The sequence below is a fragment of the Catharus ustulatus genome, chromosome 8 (genome assembly GCF_009819885.2).
Source record: "Catharus ustulatus isolate bCatUst1 chromosome 8, bCatUst1.pri.v2, whole genome shotgun sequence".
Lineage (NCBI taxonomy): Eukaryota > Metazoa > Chordata > Aves > Passeriformes > Turdidae > Catharus > Catharus ustulatus.
The window spans coordinates 19,543,662-19,569,815 of NC_046228.1; the positions used below are offsets into that span (position 1 = coordinate 19,543,662).

Here is a 26,154-nt window from a genome sequence, read left to right on the forward strand (position 1 = left end):
GGAATGAAACATTCATTTGTCACACACAGCCACAGAATTGTCTCTTATTGGACTACAAGACCTTTGTAACCATGACAAGATGCACATAAGAGGAGGCAAAGAGTGACAAAAAAAACAAGGAAATATTTACGTAGAACTCTGTTACCAAGAAAGGGTGAAGACAAATGGGCTCTAATAAACCTAATTGTAACCTAGAGACGCAGACTACTCTACCCGCCAGACTCTGCAATTGCAACACGAGTTTTCCCAGGACCAAGGGAAGGAGACACCTTTTGGAATGCCAAAACGAGCAGGTTGGTGAGCAGCCGAGCCTGCCGGACGCTCGGGAATGCAGCAGAGCTCCCGAGGGAACGGGCGGCGCTGCACGGCAGAGGGCGCCCGGCCCCCGCCCCGCCAGCCCCAGCGCCGGGAACCGCGGCTGGAAATCTGGGAGCGCCCGGAGGCAAATCCAGGAGTTGCTTCGAGTTTGAACAGCCATTACTACTTTAAAAAAAATTTAAAAAAAAAATTTTAAAAAGAGAGAGAAGAAAGGCAAGGCAAGGGAAAGAAACTCTGTTCTCAAAATACCCTTTCTCTCTATTGCAAAAATGGGGGTCTGTAGACGGCTGAAGATAAATCACAAATTAAAATGCAGTTTGGCTTACTAAAAATAAAAGCACTGGACAAAAACTTAAAGCTGTGTACTCATATTCTAGGGTTATCAACAGGAAAGTGTTTTAAGCAGTCTCAAGGACACATATGAACATGTGATAAGATTAAATAAAAACAATGGGAAATGAAGCCTAAATATCAGGAATCACATCCCAGTAAAGTGTGCCTTGCTTCAGATGAAGCCCCATCACCAGAGCCTTTCAAAGCTAGAGTATACAAAAACAACACAATACCCATTGTAGGGAGCACTAAGTCTACACTAAGCAGGGGGCAAAAATAGGTGGAAGTGGTACATTTTTGTTCTCTAATTTCAAGTAAAATATAAAGAGAAGCACATGTAAAAGTAAAATTTCTCACATACAAGAATTATCCACCCACATGTAAAAATGTCACAGAACAAACTCATTTTGGGTTGCCTCCCTGACCATAGTGGGGAGCTGATCTTTAAAGTCCCTTCTAACCCCAACTATTCTGAGTTCAAGTACATTTTACCACAAGGAGTTAATAAAAGGCTGGAGAAGGAACAATTTTCCTCTGGCTTGATTCAACACACTTGCATTATTCATCACATTTGTGAAGGAATATGAATCCTATCAAATAATTAGATGGTGTGTTAACCTTTCTGGTTTGCAACAGCCTGTGACTGACGAGTAGAAGGGTTCTCCAAGAACAATTTCCTGTGCTGTTGTTTCTTGCTGCCTGGACTGTCAATGAGGGGTGTATTTTGTGTGTTTGCATAGGGAATCCCTGTGGAGGTTTTGTTGAGTTTAAGTCAAACCTTTTTGAATTTAACTTAAAATTGGGGAGCTATTAGATGCCATATTTTTTTCTGGTATCTATCACCAGTACTACAAGACTAGTCCTCTTCCATTGCTGCACTTTAAAAAATCCCACTCTCTTACATCAGTTTGTTTTAGAGTGAGGTGGGAAGGTGAAATATCAAATTGCGACAAAGCACACTAAAAGAAGCTGCTACTTCCTAGTGTACTCAATGTACACAACTAAGAAGTTCAAATAGTTATAGGAGAATTTCAGTGGTATTGCAACTTAGACTTTCTCAGACCTCTGCTTCAAAGTCCAGTGTGGTTTTCTTCTCCCATCATCTTCCTGGCTGATGGTCACCTTCAAAATCTTGGCAGTAGAAAAAAACAACAGAGGTCCAGTCTGGTTTTGTTCTGAAATTTGTGATACAAAAATCGTGGGATTTGTAAGAATTAAAAAACTGTCTGAACTGACAGTATCTGAGAATTCTCCAAATTTTTTATGGGCGTCAAGGTTTCCAGGCAAGCCAAGGAAACTGCAAAGCAGATTGAAGCTAAACAAATCCTTACATTCTGCTGATGAATAGAATGCCATGAACTACCTGGAAAAAGCTGGTAGAACCTCTTAACATAAAGTAGTTTAGGAATGTCTGTTCTAATTAGTTAAGAATTGATGAGGGAAGTTAGGTCATACAAGGCAACTTCAATTGTTTGTCATAGCTTTAAAAATTGTTAATTTCCAGGAGCTTGTCCTGATTTAGCGGAAATTTGGGAGGAAACTTCCAAATGGGATCCCTCTAGAAAGCAAATCCTCGGAGAAAAGCAGGAAAACTGTTTATTTAACAAGCAAAGTACTTACAAACATGAAAAAAATGAATAATATTAAACAATGGAATATCTCATTGTTTTGAAGAGATGGCAAATTCAGAGAAAGTTTGTTTTGTGGGATGTAGCTCAGCTTGCTCAGTCTCTATCAGTCCCTCCTGTGCTGGAAAATGCCATGTCCTGGGCCCCAGTGGGCCACAGGAGTGAGCTCCTGGTGTTCTTCTGTGTTTTTGGTCCAAAGCAAGGCTGATCAATTCCAAAAAAAGAAAAGCCACAGTCCCGGGAACTTCTCTGCCTCAGCTGGCTAAAAAAAACCAACTAAAAGCAAAGGAGAGCTCTCTCTGTGCTGCAGACAACACTGTCTGTGAGAAAGAATGCAGGGGACAAAGTGCAGTTTCTGAAAACAAACTGAGAGCTTCTTCTCCCCCACTTCACTCTCAGAGTGAAGAAACTTATTTCTGGGCTAAACAGATGAATGGGGATATAATTCAGCATCATAAAGTCACCCCAGCACAGGGCTTTACACGTGCTACTTCATTTTCTTCCAAAATTCCCCTTCCACTTCACTGTGAAGTCTGTCCCAGAAGCAGCTGCATTCTCACCATGTTCTTTACACAATGGGTCACACAATCTGAAACCTAAAAATAGCAGGCTTGGTAGAGGATTTCAAACTGCTTACCAAACTAAGGCAAAAACACAGATCAAAGGAAAGATGATGCAGTATAGTTGATTACCTCTGGTTAATGTATGGATAAGTGCAGCTAAGAGCAGTCAAAAGCAGAAGAAATGAAAAGCAGTGGATATTCCTACAATGACGTATGGTCATGCAATCCAGTGGAGGAACGCATGCACATTTCAAGAGAAATAAACAATGGAAACAGACTCCTCTGCTGTTAGTAACACTGGAGGGAGTGTGATGTTCCCTACCCAGTTGGCATTACTCTGGAATTTTTTTTTTTTTTTTTTTGGATTGCCAAAGGCAGAATCAGGCTCATTTGCTTGGTATTTAGCAACACATGACTGAGGAGCATGAGTCGGAGAACAACTATGCCTTGCTGCTTTAGGATTTTTTGAAGAAGCGCCTGGCATGAGAGAGCGAGTTCTCCAAAGGTGCTCCAGGAAGCACTGCGAGTTCTCCAAAGGTGCTCCAGGAAGCACTGCGTTGTCAGACCGGGCAAAACAGCGAGCAGCTCAGCTGGCCGGGGACGGGCGAGTGCAGCCAGCGAGCAGGGAAAGGGCTGCGCTCCTGTCCCCATCCCCATCCCGCTCTGCCCCTGTCCCCATCCCGCTCTGTTCCTGTCCCCATCCCGCTCTATCCCCGTCCCCATCCCGCTCTATTCCTGTCCCCATCCCGCTCTGTCCCTGTCCCCATCCCGCTCTGTTCCTGTCCCCATCCCGCTCTGTTCCTGTCCCCATCCCGCTGTATTCCTGTCCCCATCCCGCTCTGTTCCTGTCCCCATCCCGCTCTGCTCCTGTCCCCATCCCGCTCTATCCCTGTCCCCATCCCGCTCTGTCCCTGTCCCCATCCCGCTCTATTCCTGTCCCCATCCCGCTCTGCCCCTGTCCCCATCCCGCTCTGTTCCTGTCCCCATCCCGCTGTATTCCTGTCCCCATCCCGCTGTATTCCTGTCCCCATCCCGCTCTGTCCCTGTCCCCATCCCGCTCTGCCCCTGTCCCCATCCCGCTGTATTCCTGTCCCCATCCCGCTCTGTCCCTGTCCCCATCCCGCTCTATTCCTGTCCCCATCCCGCTCTGCCCCTGTCCCCATCCCGCTCTGTTCCTGTCCCCATCCCGCTCTGTCCCTGTCCCCATCCCGCTGTATTCCTGTCCCCATCCCGCTCTATCCCCATCCCCATCCCGCTCTGTTCCTGTCCCCATCCCGCTCTATCCCTGTCCCCATCCCGCTCTGTTCCTGTCCCCATCCCGCTCTGTTCCTGTCCCCATCCTGCTCTATCCCTGTCCCCATCCCGCTCTGTTCCTGTCCCCATCCCGCTCTATCCCTGTCCCCATCCCGCTGTATTCCTGTCCCCATCCCGCTCTGTTCCTGTCCCCATCCCGCTCTATCCCTGTCCCTATCCCGCTCTATTCCTGTCCCCATCCCGCTCTGTTCCTGTCCCCATCCCGCTCTATCCCTGTCCCCATCCCGCTCTGTTCCTGTCCCCATCCCGCTCTGTTCCTGTCCCTATCTCTCTCCGCTGCCTTCTCAGGTTGGTGTGCGGTCACTTGTTGGACTCGGTGACCTCAGGGGTCTTTTCAGTCCAGCCGGACCGGCCCTAGACACACAGCAATCCTCCGAAGCAGCAGAAGGAGAGGTGACAGAGCAGCTCGTCGAGCCGGGCTGTAGCGGGCGGCTCTTCAGCCAGGACATTGCAAGCGGGCGGAGGCTCGGGAGCATCCCGCGGCAGAGCTTTGGCTGACCGAAGAGCTGGGCAGCCCGGCCCAAACACTTGAAAGCGCACTCCTTTCCGCAGGGAACGGGTCTCTGGCCCTTGGCAGGGCGGAGAGCTCCCGGGAGCCTTTCCCGGGGTGACCCGCCAAGCGCCCCCAGGCCCGCAGCGCTCCAGCCCGGCGCCTGCCCGGGCGCTGCCCACAGCAAAGATGGCGGCGCGGGGAGCGGCAGCGCGCAGCCGCCCTGCCCTGCCCTGCCGGGCCGCGCACCCACGTGACTGTTCAAGCGCGCCGCGCGGGCCCCGCGCGGAGGGAGGACGGCGCGGCGGGGGCGCGCGGGCGATCAGGTGACCGCTAACCCCCCGCGGCGGCGGCGCGCGCCCGCTACCGGCCCGCCCGCGGGGACTCGGGACAGGGGACACGGGACAGGGGACACGGGAGTGGGGACACGGGAGTGGGGCTGTCCCCGGGGTCCGCAGCGCGGGGGGCGGGCCGGGCAGGGTGAGCGCAGCCTCTGCGCTGCGGGGACCGGCGCACGGTGCGGGCCGCACGGCGGGGGCCCGGCGCTGCACCGCGTGTTCGGGGCGCTCTGCGGCCTCGCTGCCACGGGAGCCGAGGGAGCCCCGGCCCGCGGGGCGGGGAGCGGCCCGAGCGCGGGGAGAGCCGCCAGCCCGTGCTGGGGCTCCCGCTGGGGCTCCGGCCGTGGCCACCTGCACGGCAGCAACACCGGTGCTCGCTCTGCGGGCTGGCTCCCTAAAGCCTCGAGAGACAACTAATGCTTGGCCTCGGCCGTGAGGCCACCATGCTTTCGGAATACACTGGTGATGTGCAGGGACCGCTGCTGGCCTTGACTGTTGGAAAACGTCACGGCATCACAGTGAATTTGAAGGTTGACAGGTATACAGTTCTCACAGCCACGTTACCCTTTCACAAAGTACATTTTACTCCAAATAAAGCTGCGCCATCTCTGTTAGGGAAAATGGTCACAAGTGGCATAAAGACACCAATATACAGAATGGTTCTCTTGTGCTCCTGCTTCAGCTAATTCAGCTTTCCTTTCCCATAAAGGTTCCCTCATTCACGCTCGGGCCTGACAGTCATAGGATGGACTGTTGACTCCTCTGCAGGCACTGAAGTGATTTCATAAACACTGGCAAGACCTCTCACAGGTGACACGTCCGCTCCGGTAAGGGCCCTGTGTCAGCAGAGTATCCAGAGCAGCTTTCCAGTGCAGATCTAGAGGGGAGGGCAGAGTCTGGCCACTGGCATTCCTATCTTCTGTCACTGTAGTTACTGGGACTAAGCTATAAACAAAAGTTTTTTATTTTACAGCATTAAAGTAATCAATTGTGTTAACACAGACAGTGACCTCAGTCTGCTTTCCCATAGCAGCCACACTGTGAAAGGCCTTTCAGGGACTTCTTTAGCAAGAAAAACAAAAAATAGTAGCACTGAAATTGTCTGTGAAGTGTCATTTAGCCTGGAAGGTTTTCTTTTAAGCCAGCAAAGTTTGAGTTAAGTAGTTCAGTGGAGTATAGCCACAGATCATCCTGTCTTGCACATGTCTTTTGAGAAGTTTCCTCTGAGCCTGCATGTCACAGGCTGCACTCAGAGGGCCTTATATCCCAGAGAAATGCACTTCCCCAAGCACAGACACACCAAGCAGCACAAGACATGCTCTGTGCTTTTTCAGAAAAAAAATTCAGAGAGCTCAGTGAACCATCCCTGTCCCATTACTCACTCACGTAAAAATAATCACTGACACTTGAGCTAAATGAACCTTCTCAGATCAGATTTACCTAAACTTGCTGTAACCTGTTCTGAGAAATATCCAAGGATACAACACCCACCTCCTTCCGCTTGCAGAAACTTCTAGTCATCAGTAGGCAAATTTATGATCCCATAAAAGTTGATATACATCCAAATGGCAGTTGCTTAGTTCAGAATCATTCTTCTAAATTGTTCAAGTCTGTCTTGTTAGTAAAAAGTCCAAGGCTCACAGTCATTCCCATTCCATCACACTGACCATTTGAGAATGATTGCTGAAGTTGGAGTTGAAGGAGCCTTCCACAACAATCTAGCTATATGCAAACAGTTCAGATTGTCACCTTTATTTTCTTTTTTTGAGGAAGACAGATTCATATCAACTTTTCTTCCGTATAACATAAGTAGCTATTTCATACACCACAAGAACAGTGGTACTTTTAGAGGGATAATACTTCTGCATTTGTTTTACCAAAAAATCCACCAAACCAACAAAGTAAAATTGACATTAACATGTTGGGAAGGAGAATACAAAGGGATGGAGATTGCTGAGATTGATAGCTTCTCAACACTGACAATAGGATGGGAAACCCTGTTGAGATGCTGGCCAAAGCATCTAATACAGAAAATGAATAATTTTCACATTCACAGTTTGAGAACTGATAACCACTTTTCTCTGCCAGAGGTGAGGAAATAGGTGTGCCATGCAATGTTACAAATAAGCACTCCTGGTATATCAAACTAAGCCTGTCTTAATGAGCAGGGTTTCACTGCTCACTCTTTGATAAAAAACCCCTGGAGTTTGTCAGAAAAGTGACAGGCACTTCCGGGAGCTGAAGGTCTCACGTTCTGACAGTGCAAAACTGTAAGGCTGTAGCTGTGAGCAGAGCAATAGGAGTATCATTTCATCATATGCTTTTAAAAATAGATTATGTTCAACATGTAGCACAGAACCCACATTGCAATAACAAGAAGGACTTTCACAGATATATTTGACTCAGTGACAACTAGGGAAGTGATCTTAAAATCCACATCGCAATTATGACTGGAAGTTTAGAAGTATGGTAACATCTTTTCAGAAAAACTGAGCTCTCAAGAGAGTGTCTTTGGGTAGTAGATAATTTTGTGCATTGTAAATCACTCCCACACAAAACTGAGCACATAGGATGAGCTCTTCTAGTGAATCTCCCCCTTAACTCTTGCAGGTCATCACTAGAAGTGTAGCATTTGAAGGTGTAATACATAAGGTGTTTTAATGTCCCGAGTTAATGTAATTTTAAACATAGTTGAGTGTTACGGGGTGGTTTTGTTTATATCCTGCTAGCTCTGGAAGATTCATCTGGGGAAATGCCAAACCTCTGTGATTCCTATGGGACATCAGAATCATCTGTTAGCAAGCTGTATGACTGTTCCATGAGTTCTGTGTCAAACAGGCCTGGTCAGGTCCTAGTGGGGTTGAAATGTGAGAGCTGCCCTGATGGGACCATGATGACCCTTGGAACTTCTCTGGCCAATGACCATATCAGTTTCTCTGAATGCAAGGTCGTTTTCCTTCCTGGGAAGATCTTGGTGCTTATACCAGGAATTTGTCCACCCAGCAGCTCTGTAGACGCCAAGGGGAAGAAATGGTGCAGAAACAGTTTTTCTTCCACCCTGTTCAGTCCAGGCTCAGTACTGATAACCAAAGCAAGGCTGTGGACAGCCCCCTTCTGCCACTGCTTCTGTAGCATCTCTGTGATTCTTACAACTCCCCTGAGTTTTGGGTTATCAAGTGCCCCTTGTTGCAGCTGCGTCAACTGTAGAATGGCTCATTTACCAAGCACAACAACAGGCTCCTGTTTGGACAGGATTCCACTGCCAGTTCACGCCTGACCTGGAGACCTTTGATATTTTGGCTGGCAGACTACTTGTCTGTGCCCTGCTTGGTATTTCCCTGTAAAATACGCTCTAGGATGTCCTTTCTTTAGGAGACATTACCCTTCCTCCCACTCATTCCTGAGTGGAGTCCAAGCATCGCTGCATGTGCTCTTAGCTGGAAGGTCCACCCCTTTCTGCACTGAGTGTACAAGCACACTCCCCGTTTCTTCCTCACTGGACAGCACAGTCTTCCAGCTCAGAAGGTGTCCCTGGGTCCTGCAGCTGGACACATCTGCATTTCCAGCTTTGCTTCCCAGAGGGGACTTCTTAAATGTACGGTACAGCTGCATACCAACACCATCGACACAGTCAGGAGGGGCCCAGGATATTTGGCTCCTTTTTCCAGTGGATCCTCATACTGCAGCTTTTATGGATATCTTTGCCCACTGTTACCTGGAGATGACAAGACGCTGGAGGAGTTTTTTACTTTTTCTCATGGGAAAAGCACACCTATACCATACTTGCATTTTGATCTTATTATTTTGATTTTATTAAAATTACATGGAGTTTTCTTTTTTTGTTTTCTTTTTTTTTAAGAAAAAGGTTTAGAGGGACATGGAGCTTGAAAGAATCATTCAAGACACACTGACAGACTTCATCCAGTCCCACATCCCTGCAGCAGATCTCAGGTATGTTGAGATAGGCAGTTCCAGTATAATTGTTCCAGCTTGAACTCTGCATTGTCACTCTGTGCATTATACTGAATTCTGTAGTTTTCCTGTACTTTGTGTTGCTCTCCTTTAAGTCAGATCCAGGATGTAGGTAATTTGCATACGCTCTGATGGGAATACTGGAACAACTGTAGTTTAGCATTGGAATCTAGCAATGTCATTCCTTTGATGACCAAGATGATTAATTTCCTGTCCAGTAATACCCATTAGGATATGGGATTTCCTTCATTCCACAGTGCTCCCAAACAGCTTTCTGAGCAGAATAATCTGTGTCACGCCTCTCCCTATTTTGAACTCTACCTGCATGCAGAGATACAGCCACCTTGAGGCTGGAACACAGCAGCAAGTTTTGCAGCTGGTGGCAGCAGTGACACAAGCAGAGAACGCTGTATCCCATAGAAAGTGTAACAGAATATGATGACCTCACCTGAAACACCAGTCAATACACAACAGCCAAGGTCTTGAGCATTTGGAGTATTTTGGTTAGCTCAGCTGAAGCACCCCCAGGAGCACAGCCTCTGGAACATGCTGGGGTTTTCATCCAGTGCTGCCCAGGAAGCAGGACCACATGCACTGTTTATCTGTTAATGCTTCCCTCTCAAGCACTGACCACCTGCTACTTGGCCTTATGGGTGGTATCTCCTCATCGCATACAGTCACATAGGTCCTTCTGCTGCTGTATTAGAAAGACACAAGGTTATGCAGAATGGGGGTGGAGAGAAAGGAAAAAATGGGCCTTTTGACCCTGCTGCCTGTGTTCTCTTTGTCTCCAGTGGGATGGATGATGTTTTCTTCTCTTACATCACGGGTGTCCTGGAAGAGCTGGGCTCAGCAGAGTCTTCTGAAGAGACTTTTGACATGGACACCTTTGTGGAAATGATGGAGGCATATATCCCTGGTTTTGCAGAAATCCACAGGTATGTGATTGTTACTGGTTTGTATCTGCATGCCGCACACCGGGGGCCTGGCCCCAAGCCCCCTCAGTACTACAAATTCTTTTGTTATACCCAGTTGAAAATGTATTAGTACCAAGCCTGAGCCATCATAAGTCACTCTTTGCCTGAATACACAGATGCTAATCTTAATATAGTTTGCAAGTAGGTCCTTGGCTGTCTGAAATACCAGTTGATTTTGCTGAGTTTCCTATCAAGCCTTGTCTTTCTACTAAATGGTAACCAGGTAGGATAGGTTAGTGCTTTTATTCCTCATGCTAATTATACAGCTTCTGTCTCTTGCAGTGGGGATGTTTGTGAAATGATGTTCTCCCTCTCAGAAAGGCTTGGTGAAGCTCGCAACAAAGGTGAGTTACACAAACAATTTCAGCACAAGAAGATCTGTACATATTTTTAGTCTTAATATTTGTAGTTGAACAATGTCACAGAATAAAATACAAACTTGTTTGCCACCATTAGGAATTCATAAGGTAGCTCGAATTGATTGACAGGTTTGGGGTTTTTTTTCAACGTTCAGTCAGGCTTTTCACATCAACAGATGGGAGGCTGGAGTCATATGGAATATTGTCCAACACATACTGGAGTGAAAAACACTTCATCAATTCTCCAAATACCTCTGTTGAGATCAAATCCAGAGTAATAAGAAAGAGTCAATTCAGGGCTGCTTGTTGAAATTCTGCTGTAGGTTAATTCTCAAAGCGAGGATTTCTTCTTGCCTCTGATAGCCATCTGCCTAAGTGGCACTACCACTGGGCAGCCTTTATCAGGTGCATCATCAAATAGAGTATCCAGCTGAATACATGTATCACATTTAACTTTGAGCGTCCTCAAAGCTCACTTCCCATTCATCCATGAACCCTGGCATGGATAGAAAATCAGTGATGTGCTCTGACCTGCACTATGCAGGACTGCAGAAGACTTCACTGTGACAATGGCCCTTTGTAACCTCAACATGCACAGACCAGCTGGATTGCTGTATCTATTAACTCCATGGGTACTTTCCACTAAAGAACAGACAGGATGCAGTGCCTGGATATCAGACCTTCCAGGACATAACCATCTGAGTTTTGCTGGTCTAGCAACATCACTGCTGTCTTGCCAGAAGGCTACACAATGTAGTATAGACAGTCCTGTCTTTTATCTTACTTGCTGCTTTCTTGATCTTGAAAAAAATCTACTGCTCTGTTCTGCTCCCCTGCATCCTACCCTTTGAGGATCCTGATGTAGCCAGAGTGTGGAAGGAAAGCACCATCCCAGTCTTAGGACAGAACAAAAGTGAAATGGTTCTTCCTACAGTGAGAAAAAGGGATGGTAAAAAAAGAGGTGCATCAGAATAACCTATTCACAGGATGTGCTGGCTTGCATTCAGCTTGGGGAACTACCACAGTGTCTTCCCAAGTTTAAAATCAAAACTTCACTTTAGTTCAAAGATAGAGCAAATACCAGGGAATTCTTAGAAATGGAAGTATCCACAACTGAAGCACTAGCAGACCGAGAATTGAAAAGTAGAATTGAATTTGCAAGCAGCCCATGCCCTGTACAGCCTGGAAATGCAGAACTCGGGCACTCCAGCATGTGCTAGCACTGGCTTCCTGCAGATCAGTGGAAGCAGAGCTGCTGCTATCCCCACTGAGGGCAGGAGAAACAGTAGTGCTTCCAAGTCTTGTCACTTAAGAAGATATTTGCTTTGGCACACAATGCTCTAGCAATCTAATGCCAACAGAAAGCACAGAGCTCTAGCCTTAGTGGGACTGTTCCTCAGGAGATATCACTGTGTCTTTAAGAAAAACTTGGCCAAAAGGCTGTGGAAAGCAGGAGTGAAGCGCCCTCTGAAGACCTCACCGAGGGCCAGGAGCCTGGAGCTGGAGCCTGCAGCGGGGAAAGACTGTGCACTCTAACAGACGGAGCCGGGGCCCAGGTATGAGTGCCTGCAGAGGAGCAGGAACACTGGGGACAGTCACACAGCACTAGGCTACCTACCAGCACCACCCAAGGGCATTTTCCAGCTCTGCAAGGAACCACAGCATAGGCTGTGACACAGCATCACTTGTGTCCACGATCTCCATTGTACAGCCTGAGCAAGACTGTCAGAAAATTATGTGCTGACAGACTGTGAGCCAGTGCTGTGGCTTGTCCTTTTCAGTGGCTGGAAAGGGTAAGCCAGAGCAACAGCTGAGAGAGCTTGTCCCAGTGCCTTCAGAGATCCCACAGCAGCTACAGGTACTGCAGCACCTTCCACGTCAACCCCACCTTCCTCCCCCAAACCCTGCTTGCTGTTTCTCCAGTACTGATCTATTCCTGCTCTGCAGTACAATCATTCTGTGTCCACAGTGTTCTAGCAAATGCTGCTATGGTGATTCCTTCTGATGCAGCAAAAGGTCATTGTTTAGCAGGCCCTTTCCTTTCTAATCAAAGTACATATAACTTCACAAGTGGCCAGGAGTCAGGAATTCACACCACAGGGTGCAGAAAGTTCACTCCTAAGCATGGCCACACAGATGAGTCAGGTTACAGGAGCCCTGTTCTAAAGCAAGTTGAAATACAGAGGGAAGAGATTAAAGGAGAATGAGAGGGAGTTGGTCTTTCCAAAGATACAGTCCCCTGTTAGCTTTAGGAATCAGATGTAGTAACAATGGTAAGGAGAAAAAGCTTTGAGCGAAGGGCAAGCTGGATTTCCTGATCATGAAAAAACAGAGGCCCCTTTCAGTAGCCCACTCCTCACTGCCTCCCCAACTTACCTCTGTCTCTTGCTCCAACTAGGAAGGTGCTGACTTGAAGGATGGGGTGGAGCTGCTACTGGAGATGTTCCCAGCCTGCACTGTGAGCCAGGCAGAGAAGGCTGTCGCCATGGCTTTGGGGAACTTGGAAGAGGCAGTGCAATTAATTGTGGAGGAGAAGGTGGAAATTGGCCCAGCAGGTGCAAGTGTAAAGGTACTGTACTCTGACCGGGGTGGCAGTGGGCCAAGGAGCAATGCAGAGCTCAGGGACATGCAGGTGCCACAGCTGAGTGCTACAAGCAGAAATTTTGACTGCAGAAACTTCATGCACAATAAGCCAGGAGGATCATGCAGAGGGACAGCCCCTCTCCCTCCCCTGTCTCTCTTAGTATAGGCTGTGCCCACAACCAAGCCAGGACCCCAGTGGAGCTGTGGGTGGCACCCCTTTCCCTCAGGGGCTGGAGTGCTCCACCAGCAGCTGGGTTCACTGAGCTACTGGATAAACTGTATGTCCTGTTGTGCTATTCACACACCAGCTTGTCTCCTCCCAGGAACTGGCACGGCCCCGCAGAGCGCCCAACCACGAGGAACTAAAACAGGTCATCCTACAGAAGTAAGTACCCAGCAGCAAAGAACCCCTTGTTTTACTCCAAATAAATGAAGAGGTAGCAGTTTGGGGAACAGCATGGTCTGTAAAGAACTAGGGGTGGGTATTAGCTGAACATATCTAAGCACAAATATAATCATCAGAGAGGAAGAAGAAAAAAACACAAACCCAACTAACCAAACACACACACAAATCCCAACAAACAAACAAGCAACCTACAAAACCTAAACAGAACAGGTTTGGTTTCCTTTAGAGCTCTGGCACAAAAAAACATTACCTGTACCAGCTGGGTCACCGCACTGGCTGAGTGCAAGGTTTCAGTCTCCTATAGATACAGTGTAAGTCAAAGTGCTGTTAGCCGAGGTCCTGGTTAAAGATTCAAGGCACAAACATCATGCAGCAGCTCAGGTAACAAACACATGGTGACCTGTAAAACTACAGTAACTTATTCATACTTTCATTCTTGGAGACAGTCCAAATGAGGTTAAAGATACCGTCAAGAGACTTCATGTACAACAGCATCAGGAAGATTAAATCTCAATTGCTGAAGGTGTGAATTCAGTGCATTTAAACAAACCTGCATTCATTTCTAAAAGCATTTAATTCTCACTGGGAGAGCCCACACTGGTTTCATTGATCTGCTTTAAGATCTCATTTTTCATGAGTATCCTTATGCAAGCATGCAGCTTCCACACGTCTACCCATCCACATCTTTTTACTTTACATTCTCCCCAGGGACAGAATAAAGTTGATGGGCTAGGAAAGATATAGAAAGGCAGAACAGCATCCAAGCAGAAGTAGTAATCCCTGTCCTTGCCCATCTCCTGTGCAGGTTCATTTCAGAGTGACAGGCAAGGGAACAAAAAAGCACCAGCTTCTTGTTATGTTTCTGAGAACTTCACTTTAATGACATTTTGGCAACATCCTGTACTTTAAACATCACTCAAGCACAGGTACAGAAAGCAGATCGCCATAGCTGAAGATACACAAGAGCAACTATACTAACTACTGAAGGAGAAGTCATGGTCACCTGTGCTAAACCAGCACCAAAATCTCAGAGTAGCAACTCAGCAGTACAGCAAACAAACGCTTGGACCCTGATGTTTCAGTTACATAGGAAATGAGGTGATGCTTTTATCAAGTTGCTTCCAGCACAGACCTGTTTCAGAGTCAAATAGTAGGAGGAGTGTGAAAGCCTCTTTGCACCATCATTCAGGGCGAAAGCAGACAGATTGGTCCTGTAATCTCACCTATATCTCGTTTGGCTGCCATCACTTGGCCTGAGAAGGAACAAAGCTGCCCTGATGGCAGAGCACACCAGACCTCAGTACCTCTCAGCTCTGCAGTTGCTGTCAGCATTCTCAACCACCCGAGTTTTCAATACCCTTCACATACAGCTAAGGATGCTACTCCAGGAGAATCCTGCTAGATTCTCACCAGAAGGATGACATTCTTCTTGCCCATTTCATCCAGAGGGGAACATCAAGTTCTCCTAGCTGCATTCTAGGCAAATAGGACACATTGCACAGCCACAAACCAGCCAGGGGAGAAGGGGCATAGGCTGTGAGTAGCCCCAGGCAATGTACATTGCTGTTCACTAAATGCTTCTTGTGTTTCAGGTACATGATGGTGGATAGTGCAGATGATCAGAAAACACATCGGCCAGCTCCACCCAAAGAGGTAAGCAGGCCCAGCTCACCAGCTCAAGTTTGAATGTCCCAAGGTTTAAATAAAACCAGGCTGCAAGTCCAAAAGAAACAACAGGGCAGGCCAAAGGCAGGTCTGTTCACAGTCAGTCAGAGAGGGAAGATTAGCTCAGCTGAGGTGCTGCAGGCAATGTCAGTTCTTACCTTTCCTGACTACCATGGCTCTTGCTCCCTCACATCCTTCCCAGTTTTGGCCAAGATTCCCAACACAGACAGTGGTAAAGCAGCCCACCCACCCACCTCCCATAATGGAGCTCTGCTTTTGCTTGCCCCCTCCCTTCTCTAGCAGTGTGGCTGTCCATCCACTTGGTGTTAATATCTTTCCAGGCTCCCAAGAAGTTGATCCGCTATATTGATAACCAGGTGGTGAGTACAAAAGGAGAGAGGTACAAAGACATCAAGAAGCCTGAGAGTGAGGAGATGAAGAGAACCTACATCAGCCTAAAACCAGCCAGGAAGTATAAGTTCCACTGACAGCCAGGTCCTCCTGCTCTTCAGCCTTCCACCTCACTGCCAGGCATGGCAGGATGGATGTGTGGTGCTAGGAATGAGGTGACTCCACCTGCCACTAACTTGAACTAACCTGGAAGCCAGGACAATGCTTTCAGCTTCCTCAACTAACCTGGCTGAGGAGACTTCTCTCATCGTGTAGCTATCCCTTCTCCCTCCAGGAGCACACCACAGTGGCTCTCCAGGACCTGGGCATTCTCTGCTATTCCTTGCATGGGACATTTTTAGATCTGAGATGTGGCATGTGCTTTTGCAGCAATCTTTTTAACAAGTCTTTGTGCACTGTTGCTTTGAGTGCCAGTATTAATAAAGATGATGTGAGTTGGTGTGTAGTTCAGCCAGAGCATGCACATGCTTTACAACACTGCCTCCAGTCCTTCCTAGGGACAAAGACAGGAGCAGGGTCATCCTCTCTTCCTCTAATTACTCGCTTCATCACGTTCTCAAGATGTAGCTGCTGTTTGATTATCCAGAACTAGGTTCTCCCTGCCAACACAATCTGCAGCTCTCTCCATAAACTCCAGCTGATTGCAGAGTCAGTGCTCCTGCTGTTTCTCACCTCTGTTGGGAGCCAAAGCTCCAGCCACACAACAGGGAACAAAATACAGTAGCAGGCCTGGGCACTACTAAAATGTTAAGTCAGGTGCTGGAAGAAACAAATGACAATGACCAGCTGTTTTCAGTGACAGCACTAGGTCTGGCGTTTTTCTGTTGGTCAAACTGCCATTAGGAGCATGTTCCCCCTGAAAACAACTTCCACCTTGCTCCAGCCTAAACCAGCATGCTAGGCCTGGGCAGACCCATGGCCTGCACTGGGGCCATGCTAGTCCTTTGGTGCCAGGCTAGCCAGTGGCTGTGGGCTGGAGCTAGGCTCAGTGCCCTCCTCCCAGAGCCCAGAGGGGCCTGCCCTCTCCCAAGAGGAGGGCTGGTAGCTATTTTTTCTGCTCCAGCTGGTCTGGTTTGTTCCACAGCTCTGTTGGCATGCCCTGCACACCCACCCCAGGGGACAGTCCCCATCAAACACTCCCCTGCTTTCTGGACAGCTGCCGCTTAAAGATTTAAAATACGACAAATAATAAATCCTATCTATTAGCTGGCCTGACCAAGGCCTGTTCAGCACCATGGTGTTCCTGCAAATCACTCGCTCTTTCCACGCCACTGCAGAGGGAGTTACTTTCCCCAGAGGCACCAATGAAGTCCACTTATGAACATTCAGTGGCTGCTAAACAGCCCCAGAGGAAAGAATGAGCCCCACTCAGGCCAGCCTCACCAGTGGGACTGACCTCTCCCTCTGCATGTCTCCACAGCAGCCAGTTCCCATATCCTTCTGGGATCCCAGCATTGTGTCAGTCCCCCCCTCCCCAGCAGCAGCAGTTCTAGATCTGAAGGTTGATGAAAGGGGCGAAGCCAACCACATCCTGCAGCAGAACGAGAGCCCTCTGCAGCGGAGGCTCCACATCCAGCTCCACCCCACGGCTTCGGAGGATGCTCAAGCTAGACTCAGCCACGTTGTGGCAATGCTTGACCTTCAGCGAGCGCAACTTGGGACAGTACTCAGCCAGGACCCTGCCAAGAAAGAGAGCACATGCAAGTTGCAAGTCAGGACTCCTAAGAGCACCACTCATGCTCCTCTCTACTCCCAGCAGCCCAGCGCTCGTGACTTTGCCACCATCATCTGGGGACAGCACCATGGTGGTATGAGATATGGGACATCTGGATCCCAGACCTACCCTCCATGATATGCTGGGAAATTTGCTGTCAACAGCACACAATGCCTCCCCAGGGCCTGCTATGGCTTCTCTCCCAGACTAAGCTCTCATTGCTTTCGGTGAGAAGAAATCTGACATTCCTCTCTGGTTCTCTTCCTTTCCCCATCCCAGATACCTGCCATCCCCACCCTGGCTCCCCACACTGCTCAGTACCTGATGGAGTCATTCTTGACTCGCAGACACCCCGTGAGGTCCAAGTGCTCCAGCTCTGGGCAGCACTTGGCAGTCTCCTCGACTGCCGCATCGCCCACGTTGGCATTGACAGCCAGTGACAGAGACTTGAGCCTGCTGCACTTCTGCACCAGGTAACAGATGGCCTCGTCCTTCAGCTGGCGACAGGCCGTCAGGTCCACAGCCTCCAGCGCCTTGCAGTGGTCAGCCAGGCTGCGCAGGGACAGGCTGTCCACCCACTCACAGTGAGCCAGGCAGAGCTGGCGCAGGTTGGGGCAGCTCAGCGAGATGGCCACGAGCGCGTGGCGGCTGAGCTGGGCACAGCCCTTCAGCTGGATCTGGTGCAGGTGGTGGTTCTGCCCAATGACAGGGAGCAGCTCCCGGTCCGTCAGCCAGTCGGAGCAGTTCTGGAGTGCCAGCTGCTGCAGAACTTCGTTGTCCTTCAACAGGTTAACAAAAGCGGCTCGAGGGATGGCAGGTCCAATCTGCGTGGGGAACCCAGGAAGAATGAGGGATTCCCCCAGGGTTTTAAATAAGCCTGGTCGTCACCAAATACTCTCTCCCCTCCTCTCTTCTTCTGTGACATTAGTGACCAAAGCCATCCTGTGTCCTCATCCCTGGGCAAACCCTACCATCAGAGTCTGCTCACCTCATGCCAAGGCTACTGCCACAAGCTAGATGATACTCTGGTTTCTCCATCCCATATCATCACTCCTGCTGTTATATACTCATGATGAGCTCCACACCTCTGCTCTCCAAAAATCTCTTTGCTACACCACTCTGTGTCCTCACAGAAAGGCCGCTACTCCAGTCTTTCCCAATCCCAGGCAGTGGCTCCCAGGAATACCACAAACTTTCCCTGAAGACCAAGCACAGAGTTATCTCCCATCAGACCCAACCTACTGCACAACCTTCATGAGGACCTGCTACTCCAAAACTTGTTTCTGCCAACCAGTGCCCCATAATAGCCTGGGTGGAGTTTCCAGGCTTACTCCTCCCAGGGCCTCTTACTCAAGACACTGGCATTGCTGGGCCCTGAATCACTGCCTCTCCTCCCTAAGCCCATCTGTCCAGTTTGACACCTGAACCATTAACCCAAGCTCCTGGGTAGAAACCACCCTCCTTGCCAAGGCTTTCTTCTCCCCACATAAATGCTCCCCTGTTAGTTCCAGAGCAGTAGGACATCTGCGTCCTCCCCCATCCTCAGAGCCATCCAATACCTGGCTTGAGTCAAAGCAGCGCATGTTGGCCAGGTACAGTTGGATGAGAGACTGGAATGACTTGCTGACCCTCTGCAGGCTCAGGAGTTGCTGCAGTGGCAGATGACAGAGGATATGTGGAACCAAGATGTCTTCCCAGGGCAGGTCCAGGAGGCATCCCCTGCTCGGGGTCACACTCATCATCAGACACCAGAGAGCCAGGCTACTGCAGAAGCCAGGCAAGATCAGCTCACACCTACTGCCGGGTGCCTCTAGGAGGAACAGCCAGAAAGAAAGACTCAGACTCAGCGACGTTTCCAGAGCCAGCCCACAGGGTACAGCCCCATGGCTAGCCATGCCATCAGCAGGGCACGTGCCTGCTGCCTGCATCACCACCTCCCCAGCCTGGGACGTTCACTGCTCAGGCATCCGAGTCTACCTGCCCGCAGTGCCCTCCAGGAGAGCTTGGGTGGGGCGTTCCATCAGCTGCTGAAGGAGGCCCTGTCCCTCAGCGAAGCAGCAAGAAGCTGCTGCAGCGTTACCGCAGCAGTCGCACAGTAGCCGTGCCCAGCATTCATGTCCGAGCATCGCTCTACCTGTCAGCCATCCCTGTACCCAGTGCCGGGCCACTCGGCACCCTGCAAGGGGGAGAGACCAGGCACTTGCTCCTTCCTGCGGGGAGAAACAAGGCTCCCGGCTCCCCCCAGGGAGTCTCCCGCCGAGGAGCGGACGCTCAGTATCTCTGCGGAGACGAGGCCTCGGGCCGGGAAGGGAAGGAGCAGAGGGGTCCCGGCAGCCCAGAGCTCCCCGAGCTGCGGCTGGAGGCCGCGGTTACACTCGGCCCCGGCAGAGCCCGCACCTGGGCCGGGCCTCACCCGAGGCCATTCCTGCCCCACCGCCCCAAGGGGCCTCGCTCGGCCCCAGAGCCGCCCCCGGGTTGCCCCGCCGTAGCAGCGGGGCGGCCGCGAAAGCGCCGCTGGGACCAGGACACCGCCCCGCTGCCCGCCGCAGCGCGCCGTGGCGAGGAGACAGCGCAGCTCAGCCCTACCCTGCCTTGCCCCGGTCCCCCGGTACCTGCGGCCCCACCGGGGCTCCCCCGGCCGCTCCATCCGACGCCGCACCCGCCCTGGACACCGGCGGCCGCCCGTGACGTCACAGCGGCGGGCGGAAGTGCGTCACCCGGCCGGCCCGCCTTCGGCCCCGCCCCCTGGCCGCGCCCCGGCGGCGGAGCGCGCTACCGGGGCCGGCACGGAGGCACCGGGAGGCACCGACCGCGGCGGGGAGTGCCGGGCGGGACAGCAGGCCACGGTGCTCACAGGTCCCACTGGTGTCGCAGCGATTCCCGCGGGTTGCTCCCAGCGGCGCGACGCGCACACCGGCCCTGGTGGCCCAGCTCAGGGGGCACTCCCGCTCCCCTGTGTACAGCGCCTGTCCCGGTTCCTCAGTTATCCCAGATCACCAGTGCACACCAGGTTCCCATGGCCCCAGTTCCCTGGCGCACTCCGGTGGCTGCAGCCCCGCAGCTACCCCGGTTCCCCAGTGCCTGTCCCAGTTCCTCAACTATCCCGATTCCCCAGCGCACACGAGATCCCAGCGCACACCGGCTGCTCCAGTCCCCATGGCCCCAAGCTCCCCGGCGCACACTGCTTGCTCAGCCCCGCAGCTACCTGGGTTCCCGAGGGCACACCGGCTGCCCCCGTTCCCCACAGCCGCGGTTCCCCGGCGCACACCGGCTGCCCCCGTTCCCCACAGCCCCGGTTCCCCGGCGCACACCGGCTGCCCCCGTTCCCCACAGCCCCGGTTTCCCGGCGCACACCGGCTGCCCCCGTTCCCCACAGCCCCGGTTTCCCGGCGCACACCGGCTGCCCCCGTTCCCCACAGCCCCGGTTTCCCGGCGCACACCGGCTGCCCCATTCCCGGTCCCCGCGCACGCCCCTGTCCCGGCGGGCGGCTGCGCATGCGCAGCGCGGCGCGCTGTCCGTTCAGCACCACGCGGAGCCGGGACCCGCTGCTGCCGGTGAGCGACGGCCCCGCCAGACGCCCCCACAACCTGCGCGGCACCGCGGCTCTCCCGGCGGGCTGTGCCGCCCTTGCCCTCCCGCAGGATCGGACGGATCGCCGGCAAAGGCCAATCCCTGAGGCTCCCAGTTCTCACAGCATCCCCGACCTGCAGCCACTGGGCCCCGCTCCTCCGCCGGTACCGGGCTGTCCCCGCCCCGGCGCTGCCCGCGGCCCGCCGCTCCCAGCCCGCATCCTCCCACGCTGCCAACCGACTCCTCGCGTTCCGTTCCCTCGCCGGTGCCCCACCTGGCTCCGCAGCCCCGGGGACAGGGCGGGGTCCTTCCCTCTGCCCGCAGCCCCCGCGGAGGAGCGGCCCGGGCAGTTGCCATAACGACCCCGTAAAACGGACGCTGCTCCTCTCCTTCCTCCCCGCTGTCGGTTTGCGGAGCGGGCACCCGGTCCGCGTTGGTGCGGCACTCGCACACCACACCTCCGAGACGGCTCAGGGCGTGCGGCTCCATCCCTGTCTCGGGTCCGAGACCCGCTGGCTTGTGCAGCATCAAGCTGCTGATTACTGCGGGCATAGGAACTATTAAAAAAATCCACCCGGCAAAAGAGCAGGGCCCACAGACAGTAAAAAATTCCAAATACGTGGTCCCAAGTTTCCTGGAAAGCAATGACCTGTGCACCCTGCTCTGCTCATTTCCTCAAAATGTAGAAGCTGGTTTGCAGGAAGGTCTTCTTTCCTCTGGAGGAACCAACCCATCCTGTCCCCAGGACATGTAGCACCTGCTCCCCTGGGATTCCAGTGGCTGTCAGAGTTATCACATTGTATTTCTCATTTAAAGGATAAGTGATGCAGGGTTTTAAATTTTCTGTTGGAGTTAAGAATGGCCCCTGGACATGTACTGGGGCAGTTCTTTCTTTCCCTGTCGTGGTAGCACTCTGTTCTTGACCTTCCTCTGTGAAATAAAAAAACGCCACCTGACAGAGTCCCTTAATATATAGAATCATTGGGCCTATGGGCAGGAGTGGTGGAAGCTGGACGTGAGGCTGGTTAGAGCCACTAAGGGTTTGTAAGTGCCCCAAGGACCTGAGAGCTGTTGGCTTGTGAGGGGTTTGGCTGGTTGGCTGGCTACAGCTATTGAGATGTATGCACAAGGTCCTAGGAATTATGGATACTTTCCATCTGTGAAATGTTCATATTGGTCTCTTTTTTATCCACAGGTTGTTTGCAGATGCAGAAAGAGCATCAGAGACTGTTACTGTATTGTGGAGGTGTGTGCTGAGACACAGCTTTAGACCATCAGGATGTTCAGTGAACCCAGCAATCTAGGTCTATACCAATGGTAAGTATCCCAAACCAGGACTGGTTTTGTGCTCATGTCTGTCAAGTTTTCCTATATGCAGAGCAGCTGTGAAATGGCTGCACAGCACTGCAGAACGGGGCGTAGGGGAGTGTTAGCCACTGTAGCTTTGCAGTGAGGGGACAGCTCAAAGCAGACAAGCTTGAAGAACCAGAGCTTTGTTCTGCTCTGCTCAATCAAAATTTGCAGCAAGCTTCTGCCTTTCTATTGGAATATGTTCTGCCGAAGTTGAGTCTTCATTTTTCTTGAGAGGTGTCTGAAAGTCTCCTTTTAAAGCTTCGGTTGGATGTCCATTTTTAATTTAATCCTAATACTTCAAACAGGCAAAAATATCTTTCTGAGTTGGACCTGATGAATGCTGGGCTGTGATACCTGCAGTTCTTGCAGGACAGCTGGGGGAGTGTATTGCACAGGTACCTTCAACACTCAGGGGACACTGTTCAGCTCCCTGGCACTCCTGTTATCCCAGTGGCCACTGATGTCCTGTGGGGGAAAGCAGGGCTACTGCGTCAGGCCTTGAGCTGATCCATAGTAATGAGAGACCAAGCTGAGCCCCAGGGGAGGAAGCAGATTAGCTCACAACTGCTGCTGCTGCAGCTTTCTTGTATATTCCTTGGAAACATACGGTGCTGACAGCTTGCAGAGCCAGGGCATGGCATCTTCACCCTCATGAGCATCCCCTAAAGTCAACAGAGACTTCAGCGAGCTCCACTGCTGCGAGGCAGTGCTGATGCACAGCTGTACTTCTGGAGAGTCTAGAGAAGCAGTTTGGTCATCACCTCACCCTTTAGGAAGAGGAGATGAGATTTAGGAAACTGAGCCCTGAAGGAAGGGAAGTTCTGTGGTTAGAAGAGCTGACTTCAAGTGAGAAACCCAACGGTTTTTTTTTCCAGAGATGCTCCTCCTATAATGCTAGCTATAATGGGCAAGTCTCCCCCACTTGTGCCTTTTGACTTTTCCCTTGCATTGAAAATCCAGTTATATCCATGTCAGAGGTGTAGTCAGAGGTTGGCTGAGTTTCTACAAGCCTCCTGGGGTTTCCAGAAGCTAGTGCTGTCCAAGGTGCAACTTACTTTTAGGAGATCAATATGATTCCAAGCCAACAATTATGCTGATGTTCTAGGATCTATCACCTCGTATGATGGCTTGGCACCTTGCTGGCAAAACACCTTTAGTCTTGCAAAGACTTTGGGGCCATTTTCTTTACAGTTTTCTACTAGTCTCAAGTGAGACAAGAAACTTGTCAATGACACAAGTAGCTCTGCAGTATTCACTCCTTTAACATGTTAGAGCTAGGTGAATGCAGTACCAGAGTTCATTAAAGCCTCTCAACACTGTTTTTTTCTTGGACTCTCTTTCAGAGGATCTGGCTCCATATTTTCTCTGGCTACTGGATAAGTCTGACAGCCTCCATCACTGTCAGGGTTGGAGTGGACCATAGCTGAACTTCTTGGTTGCATGGGAGAAAGTATTGAGCTCTTAGGGTAAGCTCTGCTGTCAGTCAGTGTTGAGATTGCACAGTGTAACCAGAAGCCCTTTCTAAGCGGGTGACACAAGAACACATGGTGACTTCTGTTCAACTCTTCTCTATACATGCCACCTTCCTACTGCTTATTCAGAAAATAATTTGACTATACACTCAGGGCTTAAAAAAAAAAAAAAGAAATAGAAATAAAGCAAGACCAAGTTCTGCAAGACAAGGTTGAAAAAGGATTATGCATGAGAAGCTCTCAGCTAAACGGAAATACAGGGCTGTTCTGCAGCATCCCACTCATGAATCCCCTGCATTCAAGCTTTCAGTGTGTCCTTTGCATTTGTCTCCACACATTTCCATGACAGCCATTTTGATCAGTTTTCTGGATATATTTGGAATTTCTGGATTATTTGTAATTTGTATAACTGACCTTCAAGGCCTTTCACACAATTCTGTATGTGACTGTATTTTTCCTGTGCTGGGTCAGACTATGTGCCTGGGGCTTACTGTCTCTTTTCTGCATCAAATACTCTGTATTCATTGTTCTCACTTCCCTTTACACCCTTTCACCTTTCCCCATGTGACTCTTGAGCCTGAAGAGAGGAGGGGAAAGGGATCACATCTTATTGTTGTTTAGATTAGCTGGAGAGGAGTCTAGAGATCTGAGCTGCAGCACAAGCCTGTCCTGGGAGGCTACACCAGAGTACAGGTGATTTGGGTCGTTTCAGACTAAATTTGTCTTTGGTGCAGTGACTCACCATCGTGAGGCAGGGCTGGTGAATGACCTGCTGGCACCCAGGAAGCTCTGTCTTCACTGGAAAGCCGACCCTGCCACTCAGAATTCCTCACTTTCCTTCAAGACCATATTTGCCTGAGCATCTTTTTACCAAGAGATACTCCCACACAATTGTTCCCCTAACTGCTGTGTAGGGAGATTATTTATGGCTCATGCTGTGCTGAGGCCCCACCTCCCACGTCCCCAGGACAGGTTTTATCATGTTGTCATCTCTGCCTTCATCTTGACAGAGCAATGCTGGTGCAGGAGGAAGCCCTTTCCCTGTGCGGGTGCTGCCTGACACTGGGAGAGAGTCTGAGAAGATTTCTGTGATAGCAGGTGTGCCTGAGGCATTACACAAATATTTTGTTACAGCTCATTCTGAGGCCCAGCACACAGCATTTGATACCACCCCTCTACAACTCCACTCTTCCAAGCCCTTGTTCCTTGTGCAAGAGGGAGCAGCACACGGTAGGGAGCTGGGACACTGAGTAGGGCACTGGCAGCTCATGTTCCTCATGTAGACTGTACTCCGCACGGGCTCTGCTCTCTGACATAAGGCATTTTGCAGTCTGTATGCTCTTCTAGAATGTCTTTCACCCTGAAAAATCCTGCCACAGTCCCACATGAGTGTCCCACACAGGGGAGCTGCAAGAGGCACAGGACAGTACAGGTCTGCTCTCCCTTGATCCAGGTTTAGGTGGAAGGGGCTTCAGGAAGGATCTCCAGCACTTTTTTTTTTTCCCTGACTAAGCTGCAAATCAGCATTTGTATAGGACTGTCCAAGGCAGGATATTTTCACCATTTATCTTTAACCACAAATCTAGTGGAATAACATAAGTGCATCAACCCATTAAAGACTTGGCTTGTGCTGCAATATCTTTTTGAATATATGACTAGGATGTGGCTGGGTGTTGGCACTGGAGATAGAAGGCATTAATTAGAGCCATGTAGTTATGTGTAGGCCCTGAGGGAATATATGCAACCTAATGGGTTGCCCTGGGGCCCTCAATGCAGAGGTGAGGGCAGTTCAGCTTCCCTTGCTTTCACTGGGACTCATCGCCTGTGTGGCTGGAGTTGCTATTTCCATGATGCTTCCAGTCAGTTAAGAAGAGCCCATCTGCTGATGGGTTGACCGTCCCCCCTTGCAGGCCTACACTGTGCCCTGAGGCTACAGTGCAGCCCCACTGATTTTGGCAGCAGTGAGGTAGAATATGCCCTTGCACACTTTGCAACGCCTTTAGCACAAAGCACACTAGAGAGGAAATGACTCTGACAGACCTCCTAGGCACAGAGAAGCAGCCCTGGGGTACACTACAGTGTTTACCCCAAGTGGAGCTGCAGCTGCAGTTGCAGCACCTTTCTAGAGACTGATCCACGTGCCTTAAGGCAAGCTGAGCATGAGCATCTCCCGGAGCCACCTAGGGGAAAGAGCTCTTGTCTAACCCCTCCTCAGCCAAATTTCACCTAGATCTGTTCAGTTGTTCGGACACTATGACATGGACTTTTCCAAGCTGGAAGTTCATTGTTGTGCTGCCCTGATGATACCCAGATCCTTCTGTCTTTGAGATGGACAATTGTGTTGCAGACTTATGAAGATGACCAGGAACAGTGCTAGCAATATTTAGAAAATTCCTGTAAGCTCCCTGTTGCAGGATCTGGGAGGCTGAAAGCGGTGACAGGGAGCTGACTGGACTCTAATACAGGAAGGACATGCTACCTGCAGGCAAGGACTGGAGGTCCTGAAGTACCCAAATGATAGTAAAGAGGGTTCCCAGTGCACTGCACTCCTGTCTCATTAGCTAAGCCCACTGGATTGGGGCTGGGAGGTGAAGTGTGGGGGACACCTTGTCCCCTTCTGTCATCTGCCAGAGGGGTTTTCTGCTCCCTTCTGTCTGGCATCAGCTGGAGAGGGATTCTCAGCAGGA

The 26,154-nt window shown here is 50.7% G+C and overlaps 3 protein-coding genes and 1 long non-coding RNA gene across 8 annotated transcripts in view; 2 read left to right on the forward strand and 2 right to left on the reverse strand.

Moving 5' to 3' along the window:
* Positions 1-2,229: 2,229 nt before the first annotated feature.
* LOC116999632 lies at positions 2,230-3,056 on the reverse strand. The gene is made up of 2 exons (XR_004418592.1): positions 2,972-3,056; positions 2,230-2,875 (listed from the first exon to the last, which is right to left on the reverse strand). It is a non-coding gene; the product is annotated as an uncharacterized LOC116999632 (long non-coding RNA).
* A 1,863-nt stretch (positions 3,057-4,919) lies between these two features.
* Positions 4,920-15,807, forward strand: CUEDC2 (CUE domain containing 2). 4 transcript variants are annotated; one of them, XM_033066527.2, is made up of 10 exons: positions 4,920-4,972; positions 5,694-5,811; positions 8,844-8,935; positions 9,751-9,894; positions 10,216-10,277; positions 11,715-11,848; positions 12,691-12,861; positions 13,199-13,260; positions 14,874-14,934; positions 15,288-15,807. In XM_033066527.2, exons 3-10 carry the CDS (start codon positions 8,862-8,864, stop codon positions 15,432-15,434), a joined length of 855 nt encoding a protein of 284 aa, XP_032922418.1. In that variant the 5' UTR covers positions 4,920-4,972; positions 5,694-5,811; positions 8,844-8,861; the 3' UTR covers positions 15,435-15,807. The 4 variants fall into 4 exon arrangements, with proteins under 4 accessions (XP_032922418.1, XP_032922420.1, XP_032922419.1 ...); XM_033066528.2 differs by lacking the exon at positions 4,920-4,972 and adding an exon at positions 5,308-5,522; XM_033066529.1 differs by having other exon boundaries at positions 14,874-15,807.
* Positions 15,808-15,907: 100 nt separating this feature from the next.
* Positions 15,908-21,022, reverse strand: FBXL15 (F-box and leucine rich repeat protein 15). 2 transcript variants are annotated; one of them, XM_033066526.2, is made up of 4 exons: positions 20,917-21,022; positions 18,631-18,881; positions 17,393-17,895; positions 15,908-17,036 (listed from the first exon to the last, which is right to left on the reverse strand). In XM_033066526.2, exons 2-4 carry the CDS (start codon positions 18,811-18,813, stop codon positions 16,847-16,849), a joined length of 876 nt encoding a protein of 291 aa, XP_032922417.1. In that variant the 5' UTR covers positions 18,814-18,881; positions 20,917-21,022; the 3' UTR covers positions 15,908-16,846. The 2 variants fall into 2 exon arrangements, with proteins under 2 accessions (XP_032922417.1, XP_032922416.1); XM_033066525.2 differs by lacking the exon at positions 20,917-21,022 and adding an exon at positions 19,684-19,765.
* Positions 20,556-26,154, forward strand: part of PSD (pleckstrin and Sec7 domain containing) — a 45,318-nt gene continuing 39,719 nt past the window's right edge. Inside the window, exons 1-3 of the mRNA XM_033066508.1 lie at positions 20,556-20,626; positions 21,838-21,959; positions 23,339-23,461. The gene's annotated coding sequence lies outside the window, so the exon portion shown is untranslated. The remainder of the gene's footprint in view (positions 20,627-21,837; positions 21,960-23,338; positions 23,462-26,154) is intronic.

Bases quoted from the DNA above. Each gene is read 5' to 3' on its own strand.
- FBXL15 (XM_033066526.2), bottom strand. From the start codon at position 18,813: ATGATGAGTGTGACCCCGAGCAGGGGATGCCTCCTGGACCTGCCCTGG. The intron at 17,896-18,630 runs GTATTGGATGGC...TTCCCCACGCAG, and splicing joins GCTGCTTTGACTCAAGCCAG to ATTGGACCTGCCATCCCTCG. The intron at 17,037-17,392 runs GTACTGAGCAGT...CTTTCTTGGCAG, and splicing joins GTCAAGAATGACTCCATCAG to GGTCCTGGCTGAGTACTGTC.
- CUEDC2 (XM_033066527.2), top strand. From the start codon at position 8,862: ATGGAGCTTGAAAGAATCATTCAAGACACACTGACAGACTTCATCCAG. The intron at 8,936-9,750 runs GTATGTTGAGAT...CTTTGTCTCCAG, and splicing joins ATCCCTGCAGCAGATCTCAG to TGGGATGGATGATGTTTTCT. The intron at 11,849-12,690 runs GTATGAGTGCCT...TGCTCCAACTAG, and splicing joins CAGACGGAGCCGGGGCCCAG to GAAGGTGCTGACTTGAAGGA.